We start from the raw sequence: 22,655 nt of genomic DNA on the forward strand, positions 1-22,655 counted from the left end.
GACCTGGGGCAGCTCCATTAGCGCAGACCCAAGAGTGGGGGGAGGGGACAGCCCCCTAACCCTAAGGGGACCCAAGCCTCTCCTCCCAGCCTCTGCCATCTGTCCTGAGCAGCACTAGTGTCCTCCTGTTTCTGCCACCTGCTCGATGTGATCCGGGCCAGCCAACCTCCTCCTGGGTCTTGGTTCCCCCCATGCGTCACACGCAGAGGTGGGATTGGGTGTTTTTCCCGAAGAGGAGTAACTCGTGTCTCACTCTTGTAATTGCTGTCGTATCCGTATCCCACCTGTTCTATTAGTGACTTCCACATTTTAAAGGAAACGTGTGCTCCTTGGCTTAAACGGATTCAGCGTGAAAGGAAATTTCATACTTTCTCTGTGAGTGGAAACTCAGCATCATTTGCCGTAATTAGAAAACTTCTGGGGGTGGGGGGGAAATAACGGAATGGGAATAAAACAATGTTCTGAAACTCTAATCCTGCTTCAAGTGAAAGAAGGCTGACCCATTTGTGTGATAGTCCAGAAAAGACGAAAGCATAGGGAAAGAAAACAGACCAGTGGCTGCCAGAGCGAGGGGGAGGGACGTGACCGTAAAACACACAAGGGAGGTTGTCCAGGTGACGGAAGCCACTCCTCCATGGCAGCAATTGCAGCTGGACACATTTGTCAAAAATCAGCGAAGTATACACCGGAAGTTGGTGAATTTCCTTTAACAAGACCCATTTTCATAAAGGAACAGATACAAATCCCAGTTTGGCCCTGAGTCTGCGGCCCCCTGTCGTGGGCGAAATGGACACGGATGAAGGCTAGAAAGAGTGAAAGAGAATCGAAGAGAAAACAACTTCCACTCGAGAGCCGTGCTAATACGATAGCCACTAGCCTTGTGTGGCCTTTCCATTTAAATAACTAAAACTCGATAAAATGCAAAATTCAGGATTTTTTTTTTTTTTAAGTTTATTTATTTAGCTTGAGGTGGGGGGTGGAGGGCAGAGAGAGGGAGAGACAGAATCCCAAGCAGGCTCTGCGCTGTGGGCGCAGAGAGCCTGACCCTGGGTTGGGCTCAATCTCACAGGTTCATGAGCCAAAATCAAGAGTTGGCTGCCTAACCGACTGAGCCACCCAGGCAGCCCGAAGACCTCAGGATTAGAAGAATTCTGGGCTCTCCAGATTCACAACTCGACCCTGTTCCTGGGGCGTGAGGATTTGGGAGTGGAGAGCCGATGTGGCTCAGTCTGGACCAAATCCAGCGGGATCTTCAAGCCTGTCTTCATCTTGCCCTGGTTCCAGCAGCTGCCAGCCTGTCTCTAACCCCCAGGAGACTGCTGCCAGCCCCGATTGTTCTGTGCGGGCACCCTGTTCAGCCCGCTACAGGGTGCAAGCACGTATGCTCTCTGCCAGGGTTTGCGATTTATTGGGAACCCCCATGGTTGTGCGGTATGATCTCTGCTATTGCCATCAGCAATGAGCATAACGCACATTTATTGAGCCATGCTTTGGCCAGGTCCTGCGCTAAGGGTTTTGTGCGCATCATCCTGGGGACTCAAGGTAACTCCTTGCGATGTAGGTGCAATTATTCCCATTAAAGATAGGGGGCTGAACGTTCAGAGTTTAAGGAACTTTCCCAAGTCTGGCAGCAGGTGGGTGGTAGAGCTGGGATTAGAACTCTGACCGGCTGACCCCAGAATGCTTGATCTTGATCTGAAACTGCTGCTTTTTATCTTTAAACTCTAGACTCTTCTCTGTGACCTACAGCAATTTCATGTAAGTCTTTTTCCTGTCTCTCCATTCCAGTCGTTGGCCTTTTGGCTCAAATATACCAAACTCACTCTTGCCCCAGGACCTTTGCACATGTTTGTTCCTCCTAGCCTTCCCTAGATTTGCACATGTCTGCCTCTTTTTTACGCTTTAGGCTTCACCTCAGAGAGGCCTCCCTGACTGTGCTATACAAAGCAGCCCCTTTTCCATTACGCCCATTGCTTTACTCTGCTTTATTTTTATTTATAACATGTCTCACTTGTCGGTTCACTTACTCATCTATTGTTCTGTCTCCCTCACTAGAATGTAACTCCCTGTGTTCCCGTCTGTCTTCCTAGTAACCGGCACAGACCAGGGGCTCAGAAAATATTTGTTGAATGAGTAAATACATCCTGAAACAAACCAAGAGGAGATGAAGGGGGGAGGTCTGCAGGGATGAGGGTAACTTGGACAGTCCTCTCTCCAAACTGGAAGCTGCTGTCTCCTAGCTGTCCAGACAGACAGAAAGCCGAGGTGGAGGGGAGGCAGAGGAATGCTGAGCCCGAGCAGCAGCTCAGTGATAACAGCCACACCTGGAGAGCTCGCTTTTTATGCTCCCCAAGCCCTTTCTCAGGTGACACACCATGGGATTGTCCAGGAGGTCAGCTGGGTGCTATAATCACCTCCACTTACCCGATAAGAGGTCTCCCGACTGCCGAGTCAGGAGACGTGCCCCAGGCCAGTTTGAGACAGGGGGCTGTGGAAGCCCAGAGGAGAGACTCCTAACCAGCCTGAGGTCAGTGGGAGCTGCCCAAGCCAGAAGCGGGAGGGGACCTCCTCCAGGGAGTTTCAACCTTGGCTGCACATGGAAACCTGATATCTGGGCCCCTCTCCTAGAGGTTCAGATGTGGTTGGTCTGGGGTGCAACCTGGACGTTGGAATTTGTAAAAAGTCCCTAGGTATTATCTCCTGCTGAATAACAAATCATCACCACACTTAGTGGCTTAAGACAACAATAATCTTTTTTTTTTTTTTCATCTCTTTTATGGTTTCTGTTGGATAAGAACTCAGGAAGGGCTTGGCTTGGCAGTTCTCTCTGAACTTCTCATGAGGTCTCACCTGAAGGCTCGATAGGCTGCCTCCCCCGGGAGCAGAAAGCTCAGACACAGGAACTGTCCTTGGTCACCAGTCCCCTCCCCCCCCCCCCCCCCCCCCCCCCCGGGGCATGCCTCTCAAACCACTTCAAGGCCAGGCTCCCCCTGCCAAAACAAAATACAGCCATGGGGTGCACAGAGGATAGGGAGCTGGTATCTGAGGCTGATTTCATCTCAGTTTCGAGCTGAGTGGAGAAAACACTGCCAAGGTCAGGATGCGACCCTAAGGATCATCTAGCTCCCTTTCATCTGGGCACACTAATGACAGCTTGTCCACCTCCTTATTCTTTTTAAAAAATTTTTTTTAAAAATGTTTATTTATTTTTGAGAGAGGCAGAGACAGAATGTGAGTGGGTTAGGGGCAGAGAGAGAGGGAGACACAGAATCCAAAGCAGGCTCCAGGCCCCGAGCTGTCAGCACAGAGCCCGACGCGGGACTCAAACTCACAAACTGCAAGATCACGACCTGAGCCGAAGTCGGACGCTCAACCGACTGAACCACCCAGGCGCCCCTATCCTGTTTGTTTTAAGCTCCAGGGTACGTAGGGCAGAGGCAAGTTTGGAACACGCAAGGGTCAGCAGGACCTTTATCCAAGCATCTCAAATCTCTCCTAACCCCTGATTAAAGTTGTACATCTGAGAGAAGAATTCAACCATGACACCATTGTTGTTATTCCCATTTTAATGACAGGGAAGCTAAGGTCCGGCAGACACCCTAGCAAGGTGTTCACAGAGTCATATGCTTCTGTAAAACTTGCCAAAGTAAGGTGTTTAAACCTCACTCTGTTAAAACCACCTTCTCTTTCCATCCAGACTTCCCTTTGTGTCAGATGATGTCAGAGTGCGTATGACCGTCTGTGGGATTTGGCCAAGGGAACCCTGACGTTTAGTACGGGCTTCGCGGTTTTATTTACGTTGTTTTCAGTCACTTTTGTGAAAAGTTATTGCCAACTGCTAATGACTTCCAGGAATACCCTTACCTAGCACACTGAGGTGTGCTGTGACATAAGGGTGCACCAGGGTGAAAGGTCATCTCTCTCTGTCTCTCTCTCTCGCTCTCTCTGGGTTTACAGTGCCCAATATCACCAGTATGTAGTGGAGGAGAGGTATGAAATGTATACATGGAGCCAGAAGAAGCTTGTTTGTGAAAAGTATCAGGGAGGTATGCCAAATATGTAATTCATAGAAATAATATTATTTTCCTGGATTTTGCAACATTTGTGGAATTTTCATTTGTTGAGGTCTCTTCTGTCTTTCGAACCAAATCATCACTTTTATTACCTAATTTTATATCTGTGATTTTGTAGGTCTTTCCTTAAATAGATCTCCCTAAATTGTACGAGCCTCAGGAAGTATGTAGTCTAGATCTGCCCCTGCTTTGTGTCTTTTGTGATCACAGGATCCTCCTTGCCTCCCCTCACTGCTGCTGCCAACACGTGTTGTATATTCACATGGGAACGTAACAGAACGGTTCAGAGGACTCCTGCTGAATCCAGATAAACAATGCTTTTCTCATCTATAAAATGAGAAGGATAATAGAACCTCTCTTCTCACATGGTAAGGGAGTCAAGTGAGAAAATGTGTGTCAGGCCTCGAGCACAGTCTAGCAAAGGGCACAGTTAATGCCAACTTTGATATTTCGCTGCTCCTCCCAGATATAGTCAGACTTCCTGCTTCGGATGCTATCTACTCTGATTTGATTGGTGCTCATGCCAGAATGTGCAATCATTGTCAGCTATTGGTATACTATTAGTCCCCCCTCCCCGACCTGCCCAAGGTATTTGCACAGTAAGTGCTCAATCATTGAAAATCCAATCAAAGAGTGAAGATCGCCATCTGGACTAGAAAACAGAGGTCGGTTCCAACTTGAACAATGCCCTAGACCCAAATAGTGACTTGCAGTTATGAAATTTCCTTATCTTGAAGGGTGCTTAGAGTTAATTTATTCTAATCCTTTTAAAAAATGTGGGTTTTTTTTTCCCTTGACAAGTTAAGTGTTGGAAATTGGAAAATCCACAAAAACACAACAAAGAAGTTGACTGCTGTTTTTATAAACGATTACACATAAACACGTGATATTGCAATTATGTATTTAATACGTAGTTATGGTGTACATAGTGCTTTGAAACATACTTTTAAAAAGCTTTCTTAGCATTTTCCTCATACTTTAAGTATCTTTAACCACATCATTTTTAATAGCTGCATAACCTTCCTCATCACAAAGTGGGGTAATTAAAGGTTCCTATCTCGAAGGGTTATGCCATGAGCAATGACAAGAGTTATGTTATGTAAAGCTACCTGGCAGGTAAAAAGCTCAGTAGACTTAGCTCTTCCGCAGGATGGATGTATATAACCGACCTTCTTTTGCTGAGCATTGGAATGATTTCCATTCTTTTGCTATCGTAAATAACGCTAGGCTGCATCAATCTTTGCTCATATCTTTGGTCATTTCCTTAGTAAAATTCGGGACTGCTGGATATGCATATTTTACAATTTACCACGGTGCAGTTAGGGAAACAGAGAGGGAAAGGGGCTAGCCCGGGCTCACATAGCCAGCTGCAAAGTCGGAACTAGGGACTAGGTGGGGCCCCTAAATGGTGCCATAGTCTGTTGGGGACCAGGAGAAAGTCCTGGCAGAGCAAGGGAAATAACTAGGCTCCTGAGTTGCAGCGGCCAAGGGAAGAACAGGCCGGAGGGGTTGAGCCGGGGCGGAGCTGGGCTGCTGGGGCTGGACGCGCTGTCCCTGGGCTGAAGCTAAGCGGTCGCCTGGCAACCCGGATGGCGCGGCGTTCGAACGGAAGCGAGGAACCAATCAGGATGTCCGGGGCAAACCATTCCGGCGACGGGGGGAGACTGGCGAACTCACTTCCCCTTCCTCTGCGCCCCCCCGGGCCTCCGCTCTGGTGGGGGCCTGGGGACAGTCAGGTACCCCGTCCACCTCGGGTGCGCAGAGCAGTTCCGAAGACGCCCCGGCGGGTCCTTATGCGGGGCTGGGGCCTTCCGAGCAGCGTTGGGCGCGGCCATTCCAACCTCGGGTCCGAGCTGTCAGCCTCTCTAAGACCCGTATTGGAGGAGCCGGGACTCTCCTAGCGCCGGCTCCAGGTGAGGGGGCGGGTGGTCTGGGGCGCGCGCTGGGGTCCGAGGGGCTCCGTGAGCGCCTGCTGTATGCGTCCTGCCCGCGTCGTATGTGTGGGGAGGAGTTGGTACCCCATTTCACGGATGAGAGGGAATGAGGTGCGGAGAGGCAAGTGGCCTGGCACAGCGAGGTCTGGTGGGGAATCCAGTTCAGGTCTTTCTGCTCCGCCTCGAAGTCTCCAGTCGGGGTAGATCAGGATTGGCCTTGGGAGGCCCAGACACGCAGCTGGGGGTCAGCTTCTCAGCCTCTTAGCTGCAAGGCTGCTGAGCCCTGGAGCCCTGGCTGGATGATCTCCCTCCTGCCCCACTCTCCCGCGCAGTCCTCTGGGTGCCCCTTCTGGGCATCTGTCTTCCCTTCTCTGGAACGCCAGAGGGTGGACTCAAGGCGCCTTTGGGGTCCTTCTGCCCACGGGGTTCTGAATCGCAGTGCTGTCTCCCTCAGAGGGCTGTTCTGGGGGGGATCCGAGGGGACTGACGTGTCTGGGGTAGATACTAGGTGGGCAGCAGGTGCTCTGGAGCCGCTTTTAGATTCTTGGGAATCTGCCCCAAGTTGGGGGAATGGGTAGAGGCAGCCGCTCAACCTGAAGCCACTAGTCACCAGAGACTTTGGAGCTGGGGACGGGGCCGCGACTGGTCCCAGTGGAGCATCTGACTTGGGCCGAGCCCTGCCTCCTGGGGATGCGCTGGGAACTCAGAAAGAAATGAACTCTTTCATTTAGTCTCTCAACAAATATTTATTGAGTTCATATGCCCTGCCCTCCCCCCTTTTCTATTTTGTTTCTCTCAGTGGCACTTACCCATCTGATGTCCTATGTCTTTCAGTTATTAGGGAGCTGATTATCTTCCTGGGCTGGAATGCGATGCAGGGAGGGGCTAGGGTGAGGCAAAATTGAGGGGTGCCCAAACCTCTAATCAAGCTAACTAAAGCTAACAGTTATTGACCATTTGCTGTCTGTCCTGCTGGTGGAGATCGACTCACATGGTCTCTGTCACCATTACAAGCACATGCCCAGCCCAGCTGTCCCACTTCTAAGGCAACACAACGTCGGTGCGGTGACGCTGCAGGGTGGTTTGTAACAGGGCGCGTCTGGACACACACTAAGTGCTCATCAGCAGGGGCTGATAGGCTCCTTATGTACTGATGTGGCACCACAGATGTTATTGAACAATGTATATTATTAAGTATATTAATAACACATATTATAATTAATAATATATTAACAACATTCTTTAAAAAAAAGTTTTTTAACGTTTATTTATTTTTGAGACAGAGAGAGACAGAGCATGAACAGGGGAGGGGCAGAGAGAGAGGGAGACACAGAATCTGAAGCAGGCTCCAGGCTCTGAGCTGTCAGCACAGAGCCCGACGCGGGGCTCGAACTCACGGACCGTGAGATCATGACCCGAGCCGAAGTCGACGCTTAACCGACCGACCCACCCAGGCGCCCCTTAACAACATGCTTAAAACAACACGTATTACTGAGTAAAGAGAGCAAGGTAAAAACAGTATGCGCAGCATTTTGCCATACGTGTAAAAAAAAAAGAAGAAGGAAAGAATATATGTCCATTATTGTTGCTTGTATCTGCCTAAAATCTCCCTGGAAGGACACACAGCTGTCTGGTTGCAGGGAGGGGAACTGGGTGGCTGGGGATAGGAGTGGGAAGGAGTTTATTTTTACCTTATTCTCCTTAGAGTTTTTTGTTGGGTCATGTGCATATATCACCTGGTTGAAAAATTATATATATATATATATATATATATATATATATATATACACACACACACACACACACACATATGTATATATATACACACATATGTATATATGTATATGCATATGTTATATGTATAGATATGTGTATATATTATATACATATATGTGCATATGCATATATATTATATACATATATATGTGCATATGCATATATGTATATATTATACACATATAATATATATATATATGTCATTATAGATTATATATTTAATCATAAGACCACTGCCCTCTCTGTGATCTGTCATTGACTTGCTGTGTGACTTTGGGCAAGTTTCTTCACGTCTCCTGGCCAAGATAAGAAGCCACGATAGTGAGCTCAGGCCTGGGCAGAAGGTAATCCAGGACAGGAAGTGGGCTTGCCTGTGAGTTGGCCCCAACCTCCGCCTTCCCAGTCTCGTGAGCCAGGCCCTTCTCTAAGGCTTTGCATGTGGTCTCTCTCCGTCTCCACCGCAAGCCCCTCTGTCCCCATTTTGCAACTTGAGGTACAAACAGGCGCAGCTAATTGGGTTGATGGAGTTGGGCCGAATAGGAGATCAGTGCTCCAGGCGTCTGTGCCCACACCCCTCCTTCAGCCCGCTCACCTCTCCCTTGCTGAGATGTGTGCCAGGGTGCCCTGGACAAGGCTGGTTCTGGGCAAGGCTGACTGCAGGCAGGCCAGGGCATGAGAGTCTGGGGAGACTCCAGAAATAGAATGGGGCCTGCCGTGGCCCCTGGAGGATGCCCAGCTGGGTGTCTCTGACCCGGACAGCTGGGCTGAAATCGAGCTGGGCTGCCCTATTGGCCCGCCCCTTCAATGCTGCCTGGAGCCTTCCTGATCCTTTTCTGGGGCAGGTGAGGGCCACCCTGTCTCCACCCAAGTCAGGGCCTGGCTTCTAATGAGCAGCAAGAGAAGGAGGTGGAAGGGAGGGGTGGGGTGGGGGGTGCAGAATGTCGTGAAAATTGTAAACATCGAAACCACACCTCTTGCCCCCTAGACAAAGAATAAAAATCACGAACACCTCTCGACGAGCACTTCCCTCTGCCAGGTACTTTATGAGCATGTGCTCGTTTGATTCTTGCAATTTTGTGCTGTTATTTTTTTCCACCTCACAAAAGGAAACTGAATGCAAGAGAGGTTTAGTGACTTGGGCGAGGTCACCCAGAGCAGGAATTCCGATCCAGGGGGTCTGACCCAGACTCTGTGCTCCCTCTTTTTCTTCTCTTGGTAAAATGTATATAACATAAAGTCTCACATCTTAACCATTTGTTAAGGGTTCAGTTCAGGGGCATTAAGTCTGTTCGCACTGTGGTGCAACCATGGTGATTCTCTTTAAAAAGTTTTCCTAACCGTCATACTGTTTTCACAGCAGTTACACTGGCTTATTTTATTTTATTTTATTTTGTTTTATTTTGTTTTATTTTTTGCACCATTTTATATTCCCACCAACAGTGTTAGGGTTCCAGTTTCTTCACATCCTCACCAACATTTGTTATTTTCTGTTTTTGGGTTTTTTTGTTTTTTTGTTTTTTGTTTTTTTTTGTTTGCTTATATGTTTTGATATTGTCATCTTAATGGATGTGACATGTTATGTCATTGTAGTTTTGATTTACATTTCCCACATGATTCATGATATTGAGCATCTTGTCATGTGCCTATCAGTCCTTTGTACACTTTCTTTGAAGAAATGTCTGTTCGACTCTGCATGCTTAGATTTGCAAACTTTGAGAAAAGTGGGTCAACGTTCGGGGTGATGAAGTCCTCACCCAGGAGCTGGGCACCGGAGTATCACATTTTGGTGGCATTTGTCACGCACAGGTTGGGAGAGGGGCACTGTTACAAGTCCTATTTTACGGTTGGGGAAACTGAGGCATGGGAATGTCGATTATCTTACCCAGGAGCTCAGTGCTACTCCGGGGGAGCTGGGATTTGAACCCTGGCAGGCTGGATGCAGAGTCTGTGCTACAGAGGTGGCCCTAGGGCTGGAGCGGGGAAGGCACTGTAGGAGCAGACCCTGGCCGTGCAAAAGTTTGGATGTGATGTCTTTGGAGGAAGAACGGGGCTCATCTGAAGTGGCCAGAGCCCAGCTTGAAGGGGGAGGCTGGAGGGGAGGGGGATAGATGGGGGAAGCCCTGGGGTGAGGCAAGAGGTTTGGAGGAGGCTTGGTGGTGAAGGGCCTTTGTCTCTGAGGTGGCCTGGTTTCCAGTCCTGCCACTTAGTCAGTGGTGTGCCGTGTGCACACCTGTATGCTTGGTCCCCGGGAGAGGATGAGAATACAGAAATAGGAAATGAGTGATCAGTAAGTGAATATCTAAAACGACAGGGTGGGATGAATGCGTGGAAGGGAACAGATAGACGAGAGAGTTGGCAGGAGCCTCAGGGCGGTCAGGGGGGCCTCTTTGAGAAGGTGGGACCTGAAGAAGGTGAGCTAAGAGGTTTGAAGCAGAGGACAAATGGTGCAGAGTCGGTGAGGCGAGAAAGACCTTAGGGTGTTCAAGACGAGCAGGGAGCGGTATGTAGCTGCAGCAGAAAAGGCCGGAGCTGAGGTGGGAGGGGAGGGCGGGACCCCGATCCTGGAAGGCCTGAGTGTCAAGTTAGAGTCTGGGTTTTACTCTAAGGTGATGGGGAGCCATAAGTGGGCCTAGGCAGAGCAGTGATGAGATCTGATGCCTATTGGGAAAACATTGCCATATTGCCATTTTTTAATGTTTATTTATTTTTGAGAGAGAGAGAGAGAGAGAGAGAGAGCAGGGGAGGAGCAGAGAGAGAGAGAGAGAGAGAGAGAGGAAGACACAGAATCTGAAGCAGGCTCCAGGCTCTGAGCTGTCAGCACTGAGCCTCACGTGGGACTCGAACCCATGAGATCGTGACCTGAGCCGAAGTTGGGAGGTGAGTGACTGAATCCCAACGCTGAAGATTCTGTCTCCTCCCCTTCCCTCCACTCCCCCAGCCCTGTTCCTGGATTCAAATCCCGGATTCAAATCCTGGCTCTGCCACTTACCAGCTGTGTGACCTCTGGCAAGTGGCCCCACCTCTCTGTGCCTCAGTTTTCTCAACTGTAAAAGGAGCATAATAGGAGTACCTCAGGGCGAGTGTGAGGATTAAATGAGTCAACAGATACAAAGAGCTCAGAGCAGTGTCAGGTACAAAGAAACCACTCAGAACATTTCTTATTATATTATGAAAATTGTTATTATTATTATTATTTTTTGCTTTTATGACGGTTATTGCCTAACGGAGCCCTCCCCCTTCATCCTTCCCACCCTCAGTAGAGGGCCAGGCAGGGACCCAGCAGGAAATTGCGGGGAACCATGGTCTTTAGGCTGGCCTCCCTCATTCCCCTAAAATCAGGCTCCAGGGCCTGGAGGAGGCCTCAGAGCTGACTCACTCCCAGGGGGAGGAGAGTTGTTTTCTGAATCACTTCCTGTCCCCTCATAGCCCTGTGCCCCAAACTGGGTGCAGCCCCCACCTTGGCACAGACATGAAAAAACTGGGCCCCCCTTTGACTTCCCGAGGACTCAGGGCCTTCTCTGGCCTCAGGATCCCAGTGAAACTGGCCTCATCAAATGTGCCCACCTGAAGTGACCTACTAGGGCTTGGCTTGGCGGTGGAGGCAATCACCTCCCTCCCAAGGGTTCCTTCCAGCAGTCTCCTCATCTGTAAAATGGGCATTAAGTAGTACCTCCCTGGGGTGGGGGTGGGGGTTGTCCAGAGATTTACATAAGTGTAGTGCCTGGGACTCCAACACTCTATTCTTATTACCATTGTTGCCCTTGCCACTAATATTTACAGCAGGCCCGAAGCTTCTACAGGCCCTCTCAGAGCCTAAGAACTCACACTGACTGGGCCTGGAAGGTGAGACTCTCCTCACTTGGCAAATGGAGGGCCAGAGGGGGCCAGCAACCTGCTCAGGGACACACAGGTAGAACGGGGTGACATTAAGGCTTGGTCTGGAGAGAAAGTGCCCAAGTCGGACTCCTCGGGGTGACTTTGGGCAACTAGCTCAGCCTGTCCCAGCCTCAGTATTCCATGAGTCAAATGGGGATAATAATAGAGTTCACCTCACAGGGGTTGTTGGGAAGATTAACATGGATTGATTAATACCAGGAACAGCACTTTCTCGTGCCTGGCACAGTCAACGTTAACTGGCCGTCATTGAGGCCGGGAGGGGGGGTTAAGGGGGGGGGGGGACGCCGTTTTTCCACCTCCCACGATGGGTGCGCTGGCCCGCGTGGCCACGGGGGACTGCGGGGTGGCAGATGTGCGGATGTGGCCAGCGTAGCTGTGGGTTGGGCGGCCCCGGCTCGCGGAAGAGCTCCCTGGGATAGGTCCGGGCGCCAAGCCCGCCGCCAGCGCGCCTGGGCTCAGGTTCCGGCCCCCGCCTGGCTTTCGTTCTTTCCTTTCGGGTACTACCTGGGCCGGCGGGTTCACCTGCCCGAGGCAGGCCGCCGGAAGTTGCGCAAACGCGTGCTACTTGAGCCCTAGGTGGGCCGGGCCGGGGGAGCGCTCTGTAGCGGGGCGCGCTCGCAGCAAGGTATGTGCGGGTCCGGGCTGGCTGGGGGGGGGTGGGGGGGTGGGGGGGTGGCGATCGGGGCCGGGAGTGGGGGGGCCTTCCTGGAAGGTGGGGACGGGGCGGGGGCTCACCTTCCCGCCTGGACGAGACCCTACTTAAGAGCCAGGTCGACCCGGGCTCAGAGAGGGGCGGTGAGCGGCCAGAGTCACACAGCGCGCCGCCTGGCTCGCGGCCTCCTCCGTCGCTGGGAGTCTCCGAGAGAGTGTCCCGAAGCGGGACAGGGCGGAAGCCAGACCGAGGATCCGAGCTCCCCAACCCCCTAAGGCTGACTCTAGGGAAGCCGGTGGGAAGGGGGCGAGGTGCGGCCGCATGCCCCGGGGATGCCCTAAGAGAAGGGCTCACAGCTGGCGCTCTAGGGGCCATTTGTGGGTAGCGTTTGAAACCCGTAGGTGGGGCGTTGGCGATGAGAGGAGGCCTCGGAGAGGACGAGTCCCACCTGGGAACTGGGACCCTTGGCTTTAACACTCAGGAGCCGCCACACCTCCGTTTGCCCACCTGTGAAATGGGATTTGGTCAGATCAGTTTAGGATTAGCCTCTATCACGTGCCTCCTTTGTCTGAGGCTCCGGCGCTTCTGGAGCTGCCGAGAGACCCCTGCCAGGGGGGCGGTCTGCGGAGCCGGGTCGTCAGAATCATCATAAAAACCTCGAGCCCCGTTTTTGGAACGCGGCCTTTCGGCCAGGTGCTGGGAGAGTCCTCGACCTGTTTTATCTCTCCATCCTCGCGGAGACCTGGAGGCTCAGGTCTATTTTTAACCGCGTTTCAGATAAGGAACCGGAGTGTGTAAGAGGCGCAGCTGCAGGAGCAGGGGATGCAGCGGGCGGGTGGGCGAGCTGGCCAGCGGCCCCCCAAGCCCGGCTTGGCTCCTAGCTTGTGTCCGGGCTGCGGGAGGAGCCCCTGCGGCCAGGAGCTCGGTCCGAGGGCGCGGGGCTTCTGCCCTGGCCCTGCCCATATGACCTCCGTCTTCCCCCCGGTTTCCCAGGATGGTTCCCGGGAGGGAATTGCCGCCGCCAACGGGTCGGACTGGTTTGGTAGGCGGCGGCCCGGGGGTGGGGCAGAGGCTAGTTACCTCGACCGGGCTCCGCCAGGCTGCCTTTCCTGTCAGACCCTTCCTGCCTGAGGTCCCCTGGGGGTCGGCCCCCCAGTGGGGCAGCTTTCCTTTCCCACCTACTCCATCCCTTCTGCCTTGGGAGCAGCTCTGTCTCTGGCCCGACAGCCCCCAAGGTTCTGGTAACTTGCCATGGCTACGCTGGCCCGGGTCTCAGACTGGGGGCTGGAGGCTAGTTTGGGGTGGGGAGAGCAGACACGTTTGCAGACCTGTTTGCTCCATCCACACTTACTTACTTTATTTATTTTCTTTTTGAGAGAGCGCGAGAGAGGAGAGGGGCACAGACAGGGAGAGAGAAAAAATATTTTAAATGTTTATTTATTTTGAGAGAGAGTGAGTGGGAGGAGGGCCAGAGAGTGAAAAGAGAGAGAATCCCAAGCAGGCAATAGTAAGTAAACGTAAAAAAAAAAAAAAAAAAAAAAAAAAAAAAAAAAAAAATTATAAAAATTTTTAAAATGTTTGTTCATTTTGAGAGAGAGAGACAGAGCACGATCAGGGGAGGGGCAGAGAGAGGGAGACACAGAATCTGAAGCAGGCTCCAGGCTCCGAGTTGTCAGCACAGAGTCCCATGCCGGGCTCCAACCCACGAACCATGAGCACGTGATCTGACCCGAAGCTGGACACTTAACCAACTGAGCCATCCAGGTGCCCCTGAGAGAGAAAGAGAGAAAGAGAATCTTAAGCTGGCTCCATGCTCATTGAGGGGCCTGAAGCAGGACTCGACCCCATGACCATGAGATCATGATCTGAGCCGAAATCACTCAACCGATTGAGATACCCAGGCGCCCCTCTCCACACAGGTGTTAAAAATTATTATCGAATATGCTAAGATTTAAGAAGAACCTAGAGTTTTCGTGCACATCTTTCTTCCAGCTTCCTAGCACATTCCATACCTCCCACCTTGGACGCATATGCCTGCAATAGGCTGGATGCATCCCTCTCTAGTTTATCTGAGGTCTGCCCATTCTCATTTGGTCCCCATGGACATTTTAATTCAAGAAAAATGTATTGAGCATCTATTATGTGTGGAAAGCAATATCCTGAAACAGATTCAGTGAACAAAACAGACAAACCACCTTCCCTCATGAAGCTGTATTTTAGGGGCATGGGAAGAACAAAGAGTAAAACTACATAAACATAATAGACGAGTGAATTAGGCTTCATATGAATTTGTGTCTTATTTATCGGCTCTGGGGCCTAGGTTGGTCACTTCTGTAGTCTCACTTTTCCCTGCCTGTAAAATCAGATGACAGTGACCCTTCTCACATTGGGGGAATTCCAACTGAATTCCAGGAGGATTCCAGGAGAGGATGGTGTTAAACGTCTAGCACACAGGGATGTCTGCCTTCCCACCCCAATCCAGACTCCTCCTGTCATTCTGGGTGACCACACGGGGCGGTGCATTATAGCTTTCTGTTATGGATGGAAATGCTCTAATCTGCTTTGTTTACTGTAGTGACCACTAGAGTGGCTGTCGTGTACTTGAAATGTGGCTAGTGTGATTGAGGAACTGAATTGTAAGTTTTTATTTAATTTAAATTTAAAGTTAAGGTTGACTAGCCGTATGTGGCTAGTGAATTAGACAACACGGGTGTAAATGGTCTGAATGACAAGTCTTCTTGGGGATCATCTGGATTGAAGTCCTCCTCTCGCGTTTTTCAGATGAGAAGTTTCAGGACTTGGTCTGTGGGTTTTCTTCTGGCCCATCTCTGGGAGAGTTAGCGGGGGACACTTTGTGGCTCCAGTCTTTTCTTGGAAAAAGGATCAGGGCTGGCCTGATGCCTGGGGCACGAGGCCCTGATGCTTAGGTGATCATGTGGATGCCTGTGCACCCAGATGTGGGCCCCCTTGCCTCTGGGTGCCCATCCTATGGCTGCTGGCAGATCCAGGGTCTGCTGGATGCTCTTAAGCAGGGTTTTGTGATTGTGGGCATTTCCAGCTTCTCTTGGAGCAGCACAGCACAGGGCTGATATTTCTAGCTGACAGGCATCCATGGATCACTGTGAAGTCCATACTGGAAGCGGATGAGTGTCTGGACTTCACTGGGGTGGGGGGTGGGGCCTTTCTACACTCCTCCCCCACTGGCTTATTGCTATGCCTGGGGCCTGGCATGTCCAGACGGGTGGATAGCACAGGGCAGCTTCCTGCCTGAGTGGGTAAGGGTAGAAGGTGGGACCAGGTTCCCTGGGGCCAGTCCGGGTGAGGTGTGGGGTTACAGCGCTTTCTCTTGGTCACCCAACCCTAAAACTGCTGTGCCGGCACCTCCCTGGTTGGAAGCAAGGGGCAGAGCCATCAGTTTGCTGGGTTAGCTTAATCAAGTTGGTTGAACTCCCTGAGCTTCGGTTTCCCTGTCTGCAAAATGGAGCTGTTAAGAGGACCCGTTGAGAGATTAAGTTGGCTGGGGCCCAGCATATGGCCTGGAGCCCACTTTGCTTCCTTTAAAGCGTGGCTTGCCCTGTCTTTTCTGCTCAGGCTGCTCCTGTCATTCTTTGGCACTTTTTCCTCTCTGCCTCAGGAGGGGCTGGTCTCCTGAGAAGGAGGCGGGGGTGTGGGCGGAGTCACAGGCCCTCAGTGGTGGCTTTCTGTCTTCTGATTGGCTCCCTGTGAACCAGGGGCGTGGCTATTACCTTTTAATAGGGAACGCGTCTTCAGCCCATTTCGGTCTTTGCTGAGCCTTTGTCTGAGCGCGCTCAGCCTCTGTCTTTCCCCTCCTGCAGCCGTTGCCGGCGTCCAGCTGCCAACTTTCTGCCTGGATCTGGCTCCTCATTTCTCCGGCCTTCCCAGACCAAAGTCCTCAGGGTATGTAACAGCCATGCCTGTGGACACACTGACTCCGGGAGCCCGGGACACCCCTGCCCTACCTTTCCGCCTGCGGACCAAAGTCCCCGGCTACCTGCTACGGCGGCCAGCAGATGGTGGAGCCCGGAAACCCAGTGCTGTGGAGCGCCTGGAGGCTGACAAGGCCAAGTACGTCAAGAGCCTGCATGTGGCCAACACCCGCCAGGAACCTGTGCAGCCCCTGCTGTCCAAACAGCCACTCTTCAGCCCTGGGACTCGCCGCACGGTGCTCACGCCTAGCCGCCGAGTCCTGCCTGGCCCTGGCCGCCGGCCCCAGCTGGACTTGGACATCCTTAGCAGCCTTATCGACTTGTGTGATAGTCCCGCGTCCCCTGCCGAGGCCAGCCGTAACCCTGGACGGACAGAGGGAGCCCACCAGGCGCCCCCAGCCACCCCCCCACGCCCACCGCCCAGTACAGCTGCGGTTCGCCGAGTGGATGTCCGTCCCCTGCCTGCCTCACCTGCCCAGCCCTGCCCATCGCCAGGCACTACCACTGCCTCCAGCCCAGCCCGCCCCCCGGGTTTGCAGCGCTCCAAGTCGGATTTGAGTGAGCGTTTCTCGCGGGCAGCGGCCGACCTTGAGCGATTTTTTAACTTCTGCGGCCTGGACCCGGAGGAGGCAAGGGGGCTGGGAGTGGCCCACCTGGCGCGGGCTAGCTCAGACATCGTGTCCCTGGCCGGGCCCAGCGCTGGGCCCGGCAGCTCTGAGGGGGACTGCTCCCGCCGCAGCTCTGCCACTGTTGAGGAGCGGGCGCGGGAGCGGGAGCGCGTCCCCTATGGCGTGTCGGTGGTAGAGCGTAACGCCCGCGTGATCAAGTGGCTGTACGGGTTGCGGCAAGCGCGCGATACCCCAGCAGCTGAGGGCTAGGCTTCCACGGGACGCCGCATTTGCCACAGACAGATCTTAGAGAGGCAACTGGCCCCTTGACCTCTTCTGCATCCATTCGCGGGCTTGGGGCAGACCGGAGGCTGCTGCCTTGTGTGAACTTGGTGTGGAGGCGGAGCCTCAGAGGCGGGACCAGCATCCACCTGGCAAGGACTGACTCTGGAGAGAGTTGCCTCTTGACCTTGGGCCACCCTCTGCCCTTCACATGTAGAGGTTTTGACATGAGTCCTACTTGGCTCTTATTGTGGGTTTGGATTTGGGGCACTTAGCCTTCTCTACGGAGAGTGAGGGGCCAAAGGATCTTACTAGGCCTAGGGGTTCTGTTTCCTTCTTCCTTGGTCTCTGACGTTTGCTGACTTCCTCTTCCTCTCCCAGGGGGCCCTGGTTCCCTGGGAACTTACTCTGGGTGGGGGCAGGGCCTTGGCAGCCTGGCCTAGGTGGGTAGACTACAGGAGGGACTGATAGGAGTCTGTACTGCTCTGACTCCCCCCCCCCCCCCCCCCCCCCCGCTTTGGTTAATAAACACAAATGCTTGTTTTTCAAAGGCTGGGTCATCAGACTCTTCTGTGTTCACAAGGAGAAGGGGTGGGAGAGGTCTTGGGGTGGGGCCTTCAGAACTTAGTAATTGTTCACCCCAGGATCTGGTGGGGGCATGAGGTCAGTGGTTGGCCTGGCCTAAGACTTGCCCCACAGGGGATCCTCATAACCCCTCTGGGTAGTTTCTGGGCCTCCTTCACAGAGGAGGAAACTGGGTCTGGCCACAGAGTGAGTCTGGATAGAGCCGGGACAGGTTTTTTCCCCTGCACCAGGAAAGTGGGGGACCTTCAGGGAAAAGACTGATGGGTACAGGGATCCTTCCCTATTCCTGCCCTGTTCCCAAGGGAGCAGGAAGCTCAAAGAATGCAAACTCTGAACTTGAGGTGACACAGGCTGTAGATTGGGGTTTGGAAGTAGGAGTTCTCAGAGGAAGATGGACTTGGGGTGGACAGCACAAAACAAGTGGCCTCGCCTCCAATTCTGAGTGACCCTGGACAAGCCAGTCTCCCTCTCTGGGCTTCAGTGGGAGAATGGGACAAGTCCTCAGGGGGCTGGGGGAAGGGGAAGGATGCGGCTTTGAGGTCTCAGTTCCTTCCTGTCTCCCTCCGGGCTAGTTCCCCGTTGGGAGCCTCCACCTTGGCTGGTGATACAGCCAGGGCCGGGCACACAAAGGGTGAAAGCCTGGGTGGCCTCTGCCCACCCCCGGGGTGGGAGTGGGGAAGGGCTGGGTGGTGTTTCCTCTCCTGCAGGCCGTGTTGGCTGCAGCACTCAGAAACAGGAAGCTCAAATGGGGGCCCTGGTGACAGGTTTGATGTAAGTTTTATTTTAAGCATAAAGAGGAGATTTCCGTTGGGCTGTTGACAAACATCCAGGTCAGCCCAGCTGTTTGTCTGTGTGTCTGTCTGATCGTCTACAATCAGCCCCAGGGAATTGGGTTGGACCTGGGTGGTTCAGGGAAACAAGGGGAAACTGGGTTATGGAAGAGAGTGGCCAAGCTCATGAGAATGGAGTCTACCTCCTTGTGATACAGACGAGGAGACTGAGGCACCGGGAGGACTATAACCTGCCTGCAGGCACCTAGCAGGTCTGACAATGCAGGAGTTGAGCCTTCTGGTCCCCAAGTTTAAAGAGTGAGGGGTCAGGAGGGGTAATCTGGGCAGGCTCTGCAGAGGTGTCCTTTGAGATGTCAAAGAGCAGCTCCTCTGGTCATCCTGTCCAGAATTCTGTGCTAAGTGTTGCCCCTTGTTGTCAGCTGCCAGCACCCCAGAAACTCAAGAAAGTGGCTATGTTGGCTGCATTTTAGAACACAGTACTGGTGGGTGATGGGCCAGGGGACCCCTTTGTTCCTGGAGGAGGTTCAGTCCTAGGCGCAGACCCTTCGCGCGCATCCTGTCACTGAAACTTCAAGGTGACCTTTCCAGGGTCTTAGAACTGGAGGGACAGTGGCTTGGGGACTGTCACAGAGCAGGTCTGCACTCCAGCCTGGGGTCACACCTGGCCTGCTGCACACCCCACAGTCAGGGGGCACTCTGGCTCCCTGATTCTCCTGACACATGCCTTACCCCTCTTCCCTGTCCTGGGTCCTGGCAGTCTTTCCCCCTGAGCATCTGCTGAGTGCCCAGCAGTGGGTAAGGCAGACATGGGTTCTGCCATGTCTGGTGGAAGGGAATGGGCAGCTGATCCGCAGACACATTGTCATATAACGTGGAGCAGGTGTGTTCAGGGACTTCTGCCCTAAGACCAGACCTGTTCCCAGGAGCTGGGCCGGGGGGGGGGGGGTGGGTAGTGAAGAAGGGCATCGGGCAGGTCTGTTCGAAAGAGAGCAGGCAGGCATTCTTGGAAGTGGAGAAGGCGGTTCCTGGTTCCCGGTTCCAGGAGGACTTCCCTTGTGCCAGGATCCTGGAGCCTATCAGCTTCCCATGTGGGGATCTGTGGAAGGAATGGCTGGGGGCTTCTGCCAGCCTTGGGGATCTGCGGAAACAGCCCCTCTATTGTTCTGCCTTCAGTCCGAGTGTGAGGGGCAGTTAGCAGCAGCGAGGGCCAGCAGCTGCTGCCCTGTCCCCTGGGGCTGCCTGGCTTTCATAGCAGCGCCCCCAGGCCAGACTGGCCCCAGCTGCCCAGCCCCTAATTAGGCAGAGATGAGATCTGCTCCCAGATCTATTTCCCAGCAGCTAATTATATACACGTGGGCTTGGGAGCCCAGCAATCTGGCTGCTCACTTCTGTCGTGAAGGTGTGATGGGCCCCTGGGAAAGGCACCTGTCCCCACCTGCCAGGCCTCAGCCAACCCTTTTGGCAGAGGATGGGATGTAGCTAGAGGGCCCTGTTCCTTTCCCTGGTGAAATGGTTTTGGTTTTGCTACTGCAGCATTCAAGAGGACCAGGGAGAGGAGACACCCATCCTGTCTGACATCCTATGTCCAGGGGAAGCAGGGAGGGACAGAGGAATTAGTCTTGAGGTCCCTGACTCTAGATCCTAGGGTAGGCGGACACATAGGCAAGAGCATGGTGATAGCTGTCCCCCAGAAAGACATGCATACAGGCTTATAGTTGTGTGGGTCCTTCCAGGTCCAAGACAGAACACCCCATTTAGATTTTAAAAAATATTATTTTTCAGATAATGCATCCATATATTTCCCCCAGCCCTTTATTAAGAAAAGTTTCAAGCTTAAAGTTGAAAGAATGATACAGCAAACACTTATCTACCCACCTACTGGATGCCCAATTTTTACTATTTTGTTAGATTTGCTTCATCAGGCATCTATTCATCTATTAAGACAACTTATTTTTTTGAAACTTGTCAAAGTAAGTTACAAGCATTGGTACACTTCCCTTGAAAGGCATTTTAGCATGCATATCATTAGCTAGAGTTCAATATGTGTTTACAGTTCAGTGTGTGTGTGTGTGTGTGTGTGTGTGTGTGTAATTTACATACTGTGAAATGCACAGATCTTAAAGCTGCCATTTGCTGAGTTTAGACAAGTGCATACTCTTTCCCAACCCCCAGTCAGGATGTAGAGCAACTTTCCATCACCAGGGAAAATTCCCTCATGTTTCTTCTCTGTCGATTCCTGTCCCTATCTCGTGGATATGTATCTCTGTATCTGTATAAATTAAGTAGTACTAATAAAAAACATTTCCTTGCTGTGTCCTTCCCCCTCCTGACCCCCAAAACAACTGGATCGACTCTTTCAACTATTTCTTCTGGTGCTTTCTTTCATATTTCTAGGTAAGATGCTTTTCCTGTGGTTTTCTGGATTGATGTTAGGCAAATATTGCCTGAAATCTTCAGTGTCACTTCTGTAGCCTGTCTGCCTGGGTTTGAATCCCAGCTGTTCCCCTTACTGCCCATGTGACCTCAGGCAGTGACTTAACCTCCTTGTGGTGAGTTGCCTCACTTGTAAAATGAGAGTAATAAGAATATTTAAGTTATTGGATTGTTATAAGGGTTCAACATATAAAGTGCCTAGAATAATGCACCAGAATAATTACTCTGGAAGTGGTCAAAAATATTTCTTTTTATTATCATCAAGGAAGAGTTAACTATTCTCACTCTCCTTCCCTTTCAATCTATGTTAATCACTGTTTTTTTTTTTTAAGTTTATTTATTTATTTTGAGAGACAGACAGGGTGTGAACAGGGGAAGGGCAGAGAGAGAGGGAGGGAGAGAAACCCAAGCAGGTGCCGCACTAACACGGGGCTCGAGCTCATGAACCATGATTCTGACCTGAGCCAAAATCAAGAGTCGGACGCTTAAGTGACTGAGCCACCTAGGTGCCCCTCACCATTTTCCATTAAGTGAATAGCCAGTGTTATTTATACTGTAACTATACAAATACTGTTTCCTGCTAACCCGAATTGCATATGATGGTTACATTTCCTTTCTTGAGAAACTTTTGGTTTTTCCTGGAGTTACTACCTGCTTTGCTTTTCGTTCCCCTAATTTCCTCATAACCCATCCTTAATTCTCTGACGTCCTCAATGTCCCCATGGTTACTCATAAGGTAATATATTGGTTCCAACTTCCTTCAAGTGCTCTTTCACAACCCCTCCCCCCACTAAAAAAAGTGGGACCAATTCTTAAAACAGACTCTCAAGCACAAGTATAATCTGCAATATAAGCATGTGTGAGCACCCCCTATCTGCCCCTGCCAGTGGGTCTCTAAGAGGGCTGGAAGCTGAAGCTCTGATCCCCACTGCCAGGCCTCTTCCTTAACCCCCGGGAAACCCCCAGCACCATCTGCTCACTGTGCCAACCGATGGCTCATTTTGCGCCCTTCACTTTATTCATCCATTTGTTCAACTATAGTCTGCTGAGTCCTTCTCCGTGCCCTGCATTGTACTGTGCTGGGCAGCTCCAGGGACACAGAGCTTGGGTATTGTTGACCCACCCATTCCCAGAATGTATTTACATTGATGTGTGAGCCTGAATAGTGGCCTGAATAGAGGTGTGTGTGGGCTTGGGTGATGGCTGGGCATGTCTGCGTGTAACCTGTGAGGGGTGTGTCTGTGTGGGTGCTGACAGATTTTTCTGTAGGAGGCCATTTATGTACATTTATGTGCACATGTGTATGTGTATATGTGTTGTCTGCACAGTGTATGTTCGCTGGGTATGTGTATCAGTTAGTCTTTGCTGCATAACAAACCACCCTAAACCTAGTGGCTCAAGACAGTTCATTAGTCCATGATTTTATGAACTGGTGATCTGGTCTGGGTTCAGCTGGGTAGTTCTGGTCTTACCTAAGCCCATTCATGTGGTTGCTGTCGGCTGGTCTTGGAGGGGCTCACCCATATGTCTGGCAGTTGGTAGGCTGTTTGAGGGGTGCCTCAGTCACCTCCATGAGGCTAGCTTAGGCCTATTCACATGGTAATCTTCAAGTTCCACGTTGAACAAGAGAAGTAAACTCCAATGCACAAGAGCTTTGTTTTAAAAATGTTTTTATTT

General features: G+C 51.8%; 1 protein-coding gene across 7 annotated transcripts in view; it reads left to right on the forward strand.

The window, feature by feature from the left end:
• The window catches only part of FAM110A (family with sequence similarity 110 member A), a 134,421-nt gene extending 112,570 nt beyond the window's left edge, over window positions 1-21,851 (forward strand). For 3 of the 7 annotated variants that reach the window (XM_053890372.1, XM_053890371.1, XM_019458915.2), the window contains one exon: window positions 16,169-21,851. In XM_053890372.1, coding sequence (XP_053746347.1) covers window positions 16,264-17,157 — 894 coding nt within the window. In that variant the 5' untranslated portion in view covers window positions 16,169-16,263 and the 3' untranslated portion in view covers window positions 17,158-21,851. Of the gene's footprint in view, window positions 1-5,660; window positions 5,987-11,419; window positions 11,694-12,228; window positions 12,306-16,168 lie in introns of those variants that run through there. The other 4 variants (XM_019458916.2, XM_019458914.2, XM_019458917.2 and 1 more) reach the window with 4 other exon arrangements.
• Window positions 21,852-22,655: the final 804 nt, after the last annotated feature.

Source organism: Panthera pardus, unplaced genomic scaffold (genome assembly GCF_024362965.1).
Source record: "Panthera pardus isolate Hobbes unplaced genomic scaffold, ASM2436296v1 HiC_scaffold_25, whole genome shotgun sequence".
Taxonomy (NCBI): Eukaryota; Metazoa; Chordata; class Mammalia; order Carnivora; family Felidae; genus Panthera; species Panthera pardus.